The sequence below is a fragment of the Nicotiana attenuata genome, chromosome 5 (assembly GCF_001879085.1).
Source record: "Nicotiana attenuata strain UT chromosome 5, NIATTr2, whole genome shotgun sequence".
NCBI classification, from domain to species: domain Eukaryota; kingdom Viridiplantae; phylum Streptophyta; class Magnoliopsida; order Solanales; family Solanaceae; genus Nicotiana; species Nicotiana attenuata.
Genome location: NC_031993.1, coordinates 14201811 through 14212021, shown reverse-complemented (window position 1 = coordinate 14212021; position 10211 = coordinate 14201811). Strand labels below are relative to the sequence as shown.

Here is a 10211-nt window from a genome sequence, read left to right as displayed (position 1 = left end):
TTTTTGTGAATTTTGTATTAGCGGGCGGGCCCAACACTTTTGATGACCAAGCCTTTAAATGTGTCTCCTTATCCACTTAGCCAAAGAGTCATATTTTTGATTTGTGAGTCCTTTCATTTGCTGCCACGTTTGGGCACCATAGGCTTATCCAAGATTCCTTAATCAACTTTGTTTTCCCTCATTAATCCAATAATTTCTTAATTATAAGTTAATCTCCCACTTAAAAATTTATAATTACCTAATTATCCACAAAATTAAGAATTATCCCAAATTACTTAAAATATTACTTATTTTTAACACACCTTATACACCTTACTGTCATGGTCATGTAGTACCTTGTATGGCACTAGTCCATAAATACCGGGTATTATAGCTCGGACCGTATTTTATCCCAAAATGTCAAACTTTGACGAAATTCATTTTGTTCGATTTGCTTACCCTACCACCTTCACGAATTTACTCATCACTCATTTGAAATAGCATAATACTTATAATCTCAAAATAATCTCATTCCCGAACTTACGTTGATTAACTTACGATAAAACTTTAATGTACGAAAATGCGGCACGTACCATCTCATTTCCGATCATATATCAATTTACTTGTGACGTACTTCCACGTACGAAAACATGGGTCGTAACATGCAAGTATGGGTTGCATTTGCTAGATCTGCAGCTGAACAAAAGGTTGAAATTTTGGATATAGTCACATTTTATCACATTTGTTAGCCCTAGACTTAGTGGGAGGCGACTTTAAGATCAGACTTTCATATCAAACTATTGGGTAAGTGATTTTGACTCACTTTTGATAATATAACATAATTGTTTATGGATCTTAACATCTAAATCATGAGATAGAAGAGAAAATTTGTGGAACTATTTATTATGTTTTAAAAACAAAAAATTGAGATTCGACAGTCGAATTGGACTCAAATTTGAAAACCAAACACATATATAGACTCGTCGGGTTATGGGCAGTCGAGATCTACTCTTCAACTCGAGTTTTGACCGGACGGGCCCGAGGTTGACTTTTCTTAACTTTTGTGGAATTGTGTAAAGACCTTAACTTTATTAACCGAAATTGGTTACTCTTGCATTATTTGATATTAATAAGTCATGTTTTGTTAGATTTGGGCCGAACGAAGGTGAATTTTAAAGCAAAAGCATTTTTAGAGCATTGATTGAGGGTTTTTGAGATAAGTATCTTGCCTAACCTTGTGTGGGAAAAATTACCACTTAGGATTTGGCTTATTTTCATACTTGTGATATGTGTGAAACGACGTGTGTAGGAGGTGACGAGTGTGTGCATGGTTGTATGTGTAATTTTGACCGAATTTGAACTGAGGTTGCTCTTATTTCCTTGTTTTGATTGTGAGATCTCTACACTACGTGTTTCTTCTTTGGATGATTACTTTAGTTCATGTTCCATGCTGGAGATCATGTTTATAGGATTTGAAATTCCTAAATTTCCTAAGTTTGGCATTTGTGAGATTTTTGCTAAGTTGAGTTAGCTGAATTCATGCCTATATGTTGAACACCCATCCGCATTCCTTTTACTGGACTTCCTTGTGCTCTATGTTGGCAGATTATGAGTTTATGTCTTGATGAGCATGTTCTGTTGTTAGGATTATGGCACATGTGGACTTGTAGGGCGAATTATTTGGGCTTTTGCACGAGGTTTCTGTTATGCTAATGTTTTTACTTATATTGCACATGCGGCGAGATAAGAAGTGATACATATAATAGATCTACTCCTAGTAATTAAGGTTGTCCATATTTTTCTTTCCTTATAAAGTTATTCTAAGAAAGTATGTATTATCCTTGAATTCTATTGAGGTTCATATCGATTTTATGGATATCCATAATATTAATTGAATATGCGATGACCTTACGTCACTCCGAAAGGTTTAGAACGTGATTCTATGAGTCCAACATGTATTATATATATGAATCTATTTTACTCTGCCGAGTTGTGCTATAGTCTACTGGGTACGACACTTATTGTGCAACCATTAATCAGTTGGGTTTTACCGAGCTCCGAGCTCTACGTGGCCGGGTATGATTCTACCGAGCCTTATGATGACCGAATACATTTTACCAAGCCAATTACAACCGGGTACGATACGATGATGATGATGCCTACAGAGTTGTATGTTTTAAACGTGTATATATATATATATATATATATATATATATATATATATATATATATATATATATTCGAGCCTCGATTCACTCTAAAGATAAATGTATTGGAGTAACATCCATAATAGTGTTCGGTAAGCTAATGACTTTTCATCATTCTAAATAGTTTGTCACTGGATCGAGTAACGAGCCTCATAGATATTCTTATATAATACTATTTATATATATATATCACTTTAGTCGGGTATCTATACCACTACAGTTGGGAACGTTATTACATATATCTATACCATTGTAGTTGGGGACGTTATTATTGTATGTACATATGTGTGTGTATATATATATCGACTGAGCTATAATCGCTTGGGAATGGCCTAATATGGCATTTCTATTGTATTATAATTACCACCACCGAGCTATAACCGGTTGGAAATGGCCCTATATGTCATATAGTCCTTTGTGGCATAAGTAATGTATTATAAGTAAAGGAACGAACCTAATGTACGATTATCCCAACGGTCCTAGAATGACGCTCCACATAGCGACCCAAAGATATCATCAGAAAGACTCGGAAAAATATTCAGAACGAGTTAAATACTGTAAGACTTAGTATGAGTTCATGTAGGATGTTACTAAGTCTTTTGATGTATTTCGTCGATTTTATTCCATTTGTCTCTTGTATGAGTTTCTGTATTTACACATTCTTTTTTGTCTGCCTTACATATTTGGTACAGTCATTCTGTACTGACATCTCTTTGATGGGGATGCTGCATTTGTTATATTTCATATAGCAAGTCCAAATATACAGGTTGGCAGTGTTTCTTGCTAAATAGTGCAAACATTTAATGGAAGGGTTGTAAGCACCATTTCTACCTGGAGCTGAGTCAGCCCTGGTGTCCTTATTGATCTTAAAGATTACGAGTAGGTCGGGCCCTTTTCTGACGTTGTATCACTTGTTCAGTGGTAGGTATTTAAAAAGGCTTCATACACAGTATTGGTGTGTTTACTTGAATTCATTTCCACATCTATTTCATATCTTAGGAAAATGGCCACAGTGATATATAAGACTTTTACATTTTATATTTGCCTTTCAAGTTACGGCATGTAATCTGTTACAGGTACATATTAGTTGCATATAGAGCATAGTCCACCCCATTCAGACATGGGGTGTGACACATGCTTTCCATCAATACTTAGTTTGATAATTTATGTTCTTATAACCTATTTCTATGGCAATTTTTTGGTTGATATTGTAGCAACAACTTTTTGAGATAGCAGACAAATCGTGGAGGGAGTCGCGTTCACGAGCTTGTTATTAAGGTCTTTATTTCATGAATATAACTTTTCCATCCCATCTTCTTAAGTATTAATAATGAGTTTTCATGTAAGAGTGTACTTTGAAAAACAGCAGAAGTTTACACCCATTTGGTAGAATTCTGGAACATTAAGTTGACCTATCAGAACAAAGGGGAACTAATGGACAAAATTCAGCTTTCAACATAATATTTCTACTTATACAACAAATCTTCATTACATTATTAGAGTGAATAAATTAGACTTGGGCATAATTTGTGAAATATGAAGGAAGGGATTAGGCTAAACTATTATACTATGATTGCCCAGTAATTGCTTTCTAAAAGAACAGAGACCTAAATAAAAATCTTCAACAAGCCTTCACATATACATCGTCTTCTTACACTATTTCAAGACAGCATGTGTTTCAAGCTCTTTGTGAAAGTTATACATGATCTTTTGATACTTGGTGGCTGATAATTTTGGAGTTCTCTGAAGATTAGTATAGTTGACATAGTAAAGTCCAAATCTTATGCTATATCCATCTTGCCACTCAAAGTTGTCAAGAAGGGACCAAACAAAGTATCCCCTTATATCTGCACCTTTCCTGATGGCATTTGCCAGTGAATTTAAGTTTTTATGCAAGTATTTTACTCTACGAACATCGTTCAAGGTATCCTCTATAGAAGAACTATTCCCAACAAAGCCTGCAACATTGCTAGTTATGTTAGTAGTTGTATCCGCCGGTAGATCAAATTGTATCTTGCTCAGGTAATTAGTTGATGAACTGTATCTCATTCTTAAGGACAAGAATGTGAAATATTTTTTCTTACCATTTCCAGTGATAAACATAGGAGTATTGTTGAATTTTTCCTTCAGATACATCACAACGTTTTCAATCCCTTGTGGGTACACAAATTGCCAGTCCACTTCCCCCTGTTTTAAAAAAAAAATCTTTTAAAATATTACTTTAGCAGTGTAGAAAGTGCATGTAATAATTTGCAGAATGAGATTAAAGATAAGAATACTGATGTGATTTAAGGAAACATACAGGTTCCCCAATGTAGATGTCGTCTCTTTGTGTAGTCCTAAAATAAGAACCCTCTGACCAAGAGTTTCCATGTTCACAGGCAGAATATAAGCAATCTTTGATATAGCTAGCCGAATAATGATTGATGTCAATGAAATCTAGGCCATAACTCAAATTGCTCAAATCATTCATTGAAAATTCTGGAAGATTAGATCCCAAAATTTGTACCATTTTTTTAGGATATCTTCCTAATATAATAGGGTCTAAAAACCTGCATGCAGGTACTTAGTAAAAATATTTTTTACTCTCTTTCCGATGAATAAATATCATATCGTATAATCAAATTACTTTTATAGAAGGCTTACCAACTATCATCGAATGATCGAGCTCTATGTGTTGCAGCTATGTCTTCTGAGGAATTGCTTAACGGTTCATACCATTCGAAACCCATAGTAATGCCAATCACGCCTCCTTGACTTTTCTGAAAAGCAGCAGAAAATAGACTATCTTACTGATATCTTTTTTGGTCTTCTAACGAACTTACAATTTCAGGGTTGATTGAAATGAATGAATCAGAAGGAAAAGACCCCAAAAAGAAGAAAAGAAAGAAAGAGGGATTGCTATATTATGATGATTTGAGGGAGTTCCCAAAGATAAATTTTCCACATCTAGTCGTCTAAATAGACAATTCTTTACTTCGCCCAAAATAGTTAGAGACTCATGATGATATCTTGTTTTACCTAGTTGTTCCCTTTCCTTTCTTTAGACAAGTCAACCTATGTTGCACAGACACTCTAAAATGCGACTGTACCCGTGTCGGATCCTCCAAAGATACACTACTTTTGGAGGATCCGGCAAGCACCCGGCATTATTTTCGAAAAGTCCGAGTAACATAGAAGCTAATAGTAGCATTGCACTAGAAGATTAATTACTATTTGAACAAGTTGCGTGCAAGATCACGCCATGTTGAGAATTGCCATGATAATGGAGAAAAGGGAAAGAGTCGTCGAATAAACCTGATATCTGGTGCGGTAAATGCTGACGGCATCTACATGAGATAGGATCATATTGTGAGCTGCAATGAAGGGTTCCCTTTCTGAATCCCCAGCACTACAATTCCCAAATATACCAGAGCATCGAGCTGGAGGGCCAGTCCCATATCTATAGCCACTAATGGCCACGAAGTTAGGCTCATTCATCGTTACCCAGTATTTAACTCTATCTCCGAAGTATTTGAAGCATATGTTTGCTAAATAGCTGAAATCATTCCTGAAGCAAACCCCATGCAACACGAATGTAACTTGTTCATCATTTTGGGTTTTAATAGAATCTACAACTAGCTTTAAGTATATGAGGGGCCCCACTACTTATGGTAAAGTCCCATAAGTTATGGACAATTATTTGGACTAAATAAAATCTTAAGGATGTGATTAAAGCGAGCATTAGTTGTACCCAGGTCCACAAGAGAGTTCTGGGTTCATTAGGATGTGTGAGCGTATTTATAGTACTCCACTAGTTAGAAGTAGTTGTCAGTCATAAAGTGTGGCAAAGAAGTTAAAAATTGAGTTAATTAATGACTCTAATAACTTAATTGAGTTAATATATACCTTGAGATAGAGACCTTATAAATTACTGAAGTAATCAAATGAACCAATTATGAACCTAAATGGAGTAAGTTAGAAATTGTTATAACAAGTATTGATATAGTTTGATTCAACCTATGATGTTTGTTGATTTAATTGGACGTGCTTGACGTCATTTAATTATTTGGAGTGTGAGGTAGATGTAAGTTGAAATGTATGTCCCTTTAAGGTATTTTTATGAAAAAATACATATTTCCTAAGATATAGAAAATGTTTAGTAATGTTTATAATGTAGAATGCATGCTCTTATAAATGTTTTAAGATATGTAGAATGCATGTTTTAAGTTGTTTCACTTGATACACAGTTTAAAGCATTGGGCTCCTCTAAAATTGTGCTGTGACACTTACCGTATCTGTGAACTTAGCCAACCACCATATCTATCCTGAAGTTCTTGTGGTATGTCAAAATGTGTTAATGTGACAAACGGTTGGATCCCTAAAGCCATAGCAAATAACGAACTCGTGTGAGCCCAAAATTTTACTTTTTTTCTGCATTTTGGATTATCTAAAAGCATAAACTGTTAGCAAGAGAAGCAGAATGGACCTTTCTGTAGGAGTGCATCAATGAGCTTACTATAGTGCTCAATTCCGGCCATATTAACTTCTCCAAATATTCCCTCTGAATAAAATTACAACCGATAAAAAAATAAAAAAGAGAAAGATTCTCATTGTAAACGACAATTAGGAGTTTATTTGTTTAATATGAGGAAGGGGAGCCTTGGAGTAACTGGTAAAATTGTCTCCATGTGATCAGGAGGTTACGGGTTCGAGATGTGGAAACAGCCTCTTGCAGAAATGCTGGGTAAGGCTGCATACAATAGACTCTTGTGGTGCTGTCCTTCCTCGGACAGGGCATAGCAGGAACTTAGTGCACCGGGCTACCCTTATTTGTTCAAGATGAAGGAAAGAGAGCAGTGATAGTTATAACTTACTAGGCAGAATTCTTGCCCATGAGATAGAGAAACGATAGCTATTCACACCTATATCTGCCATGAGTTTGATGTCCTCCTGTTTACATTTTAATACCAAACAGATCAGAACTCTTCCATTTCATCATTTACGCTTTTATGTTATTGCTAATACACTGCATTAGTCTAAGCAGCTTTGAAATTAGCAACAAATGCACATGTTCTTATCTGCTTTCATAGGATGCTGATCAGTTTTGACCCATAAACTGAAACCAATGTGAGTTTTAAATCCTAATTACAAAGAGGAATCCAACTTTTTTCGCCCTTTTGTGTCAACATGCCTTCTGTCCAGCACAATTAGGCTTTTCACTTTTCTAATGCATGAACAAAATTAATTTTCTTCTCCTAATAAAGTCGCAAAATTGTTCAATCATAAGTACCTCCTATCTAGTTTATTGTTGTGTGAGCAGTATTTCATAATACCATGAAAACGTTTTGAGTGAGTTTCAGTAGGAAAAAGTTATTTAGCAAAAAAACATCTAATTAAAAAAAAATCTTTTTTTTTTCAATTTTCCACGTGTCACATAGTGATTCGGTTGTTTTGTAATATCACAGCATCTGAAAGTCACGCACTTTGTTTTGTGAAAAATTGTTCATGAGGTGTCTAATAGGTACACTTTGACTTGGTTGTGTCTAATAGAAACAATATTTGGCTTAAGTGTCTAATTAAAAATTTTGAACAAATTTAAAGGTCCGCTTATGTATTTGGCCTAATCTCGACGTCCCTCACTTTAGATTCATATGAACTGGTGTGCAGGCATTTCACTCAGGATAAAGTACAAATTGTGCAAGGTTCAAAAATACATTGTTATATGTATATATTAGTAATTCTCTCTTTTCCAAGTTCATCGTTCTTTTTTCATTCACTTACCAATCCTAACTCAATACGCGGTGAATCAGCCTTCTCCCTTTTTGCCGTCCCTATTGACACTACACTTACTATTTACTACCCTTTCTAATAATGGACGTGTTTTTAATTTTTCTATGGTTGGTTGGCTTAAATGTTTTGGAAAATATTTTTTTTATGAACTCATAAATGTTTTCCTTATCAAGTGAAAGAAAAATATTTTCTAAAACTCCTTCTCAACCTTCCCTACACTCACCGACCCATCCCACCCCTCTCTCAAGAAAAGGTTTTTTTTTTTTCAAATTTAAGTTTTTCCGTTACCACCCACCCTACTACCCCTCCACTCCACCCAAAAAGAAAGATTAAAATACATGGAAAGACATCCTTAGTCTAAGAAGAGGACAAAAAGGTAAAACAAGCAGCATATAATCCCATTAGTGGAGTCTGGGGGATAGAGAAGCTATTTCCGATAGACCCTAGGCATCCCTCCCTCCTAGAACTCCCTATCTTGCTCTTGGGGTGACTTGAACTGACAACCTCTTGGTCAGAAGCAGGGGCGGAGCTAGAGTGCCGCCAGGGGGTTCGGCTGAACCCAGTAGCTTTCGTTCGAACCCTGTATTTATCTTAAAAAATTTATTGAATATGTATAAATTATTAATTTAGAACCCAATAACTTAAAACAGTTAGAATCCCAAACCCATAAGCTTGAAATCCTGGCTCCGCCTCTAGTTGGAAGTGGAGGGTGCTTACCACTAGAGCAACCCTACTCTTGTGAAAATATTCAATGAAGTAGGTAAGATGTCGAGATAAACATCCAAGAAAATGTTAGCCTTCCTGAAATGCCTAAGAAGCCAGTAATCCCTGACTAAGGGGCTTGTGGGTTCTTTGTTTGCAGAAAATAATTAACTTTTGAAGCATTTTTTTTTTTTAAAAAAAAAGGCTGAGCATCAACTAGATCACCAAATAACGATGGTAGTGATCAACAGCAACATCTCCATTGCTTCCATCCTTAATATGACCTGCAACACGACTAAAACAACAAATTACATGAATCCCTTTTTCTCTATTTGTGGGGTGTGCGGGGAGCTGGTGACTGGTGCTGCTTGATTTGGTAGCCTAAAAACACAGTAAATAGAATTCGTGTTGCAAACATTGAAAGAAATTGGCATTTCGAAAGCTCACCGGCTTCATGGGTAAAAACGTCCCAGTTGCTGAGGCCTTTCCCATCACTGAGATAAGCTCCTTCATACTGCGGAGGAAAAAAAAAGAGCGGTTAAAAACAAGAATATCGGGAAAAAGGAAAAAACAAAAAGGGGAAAGAACTGTGAGAAGAACCTAGTAAAATGAAGAGGCCGTTCCAAACAAGAAATTGCTTGACAGTGAAACTTGGTTTGAATTTTCTTGGAGAATAAGCTTGTCTGTTTGATGACATAACACCATGCAACCAGAAAAGAAGATAATTGCTAAGCAGGTATGCCAAGACACTGCAGGTTCCATGTTAGGAAGTCAAAAGTACACTGTTTTTTTAAGTAGAAATGACGAGAAGATAATTATTAATTGCTTGTACTTCACTTTTAAGGTCAGAGAGAAAAGGTAAGAAGAAAAAGCAACATCTCACATGTTTAAATAGAAATAATCTAGAGAAAATGGCCAGAAATATCTCAGCTACACTCAAGACTTAAACTACATCCTTGTACTATCACAATGACCAAAAGACATCCCTAAACAATCCAAAAATGAGAAATTACATCCCCCCGTTAGTTTTCTGTTAAGAAATAACGAGTTCAACCAGAACCACATGACTATTCCACATAAGCACCAACTCTGTCGCAGTGCGTGTTGGTAATCCGTGTTCAAAATTAGTAAATTAGAGAAACAAACAACGTTAGTTCAATAAACAAATCGTAAAATAATTTCGAGCCCACAAGTTACTTGTGTGTCCTTAAGGAATTTAATCCCCTCATTGTTGCTCAAGGTTATGGATTACTTCCTCCTAGGATAAAACGGAAAAACAATGGCTCTTATGCCTTCGATCGAAGCGATCTTTTATGTAAGATGGCGACAATGGCTCTTACGCTTCGCCCTTAGGCGTGTGTGTGTGGCCCTGAGGCTCAATAGACTGGCGACAATGGCTCTTATGCTTTGCCTTTAGGCATATGTGTGGCCCTGAGGCTCGCTAGGCTTTATTTTTCTCTCGTTAAGGACTTTTGCAATGATTTTGCCTGACCTGTCGTCGGTTCGGGAAGAACCTCGATTTTCAGTCGTTAGCGGCGATGTTCGAGCACC

General features: G+C 36.0%; 1 protein-coding gene across 4 annotated transcripts; it reads right to left on the bottom strand.

Annotated features, from left to right (window-relative positions):
* Positions 3619-9652, bottom strand: LOC109225359 (beta-glucosidase 47-like). Of its 4 annotated transcripts, XM_019389990.1 has the most exons (11): positions 9261-9648; positions 9108-9174; positions 8886-8944; positions 7043-7118; positions 6655-6729; positions 6459-6546; positions 5484-5736; positions 4833-4948; positions 4489-4738; positions 4271-4373; positions 3619-4144 (listed from the first exon to the last, which is right to left on the bottom strand). In XM_019389990.1, the coding sequence occupies exons 4-11, from the start codon at positions 7101-7103 to the stop codon at positions 3843-3845; spliced, it is 1248 nt and encodes a 415-aa protein (XP_019245535.1). In that variant the 5' UTR covers positions 7104-7118; positions 8886-8944; positions 9108-9174; positions 9261-9648; the 3' UTR covers positions 3619-3842. The 4 variants fall into 4 exon arrangements, with proteins under 4 accessions (XP_019245535.1, XP_019245534.1, XP_019245537.1 ...); XM_019389989.1 differs by lacking the exon at positions 8886-8944 and having other exon boundaries at positions 9261-9652; XM_019389992.1 differs by lacking the exon at positions 9261-9648 and having other exon boundaries at positions 8886-8955.

Excerpts from the sequence above, each read along its gene's own strand:
- LOC109225359 (XM_019389989.1), bottom strand. The coding sequence starts at position 9,173 with ATGAAGGAGCTTATCTCAGTGATGGGAAAGGCCTCAGCAACTGGGACG. Across the intron at positions 7,119-9,107 it reads CGTTTTTACCCATGAAGCCG|GAGGACATCAAACTCATGGC; the intron begins GTGAGCTTTCGA and ends AAATGTAAACAG. Across the intron at positions 5,737-6,458 it reads TGGCTAAGTTCACAGATACG|GAATGATTTCAGCTATTTAG; the intron begins GTAAGTGTCACA and ends GGTTTGCTTCAG.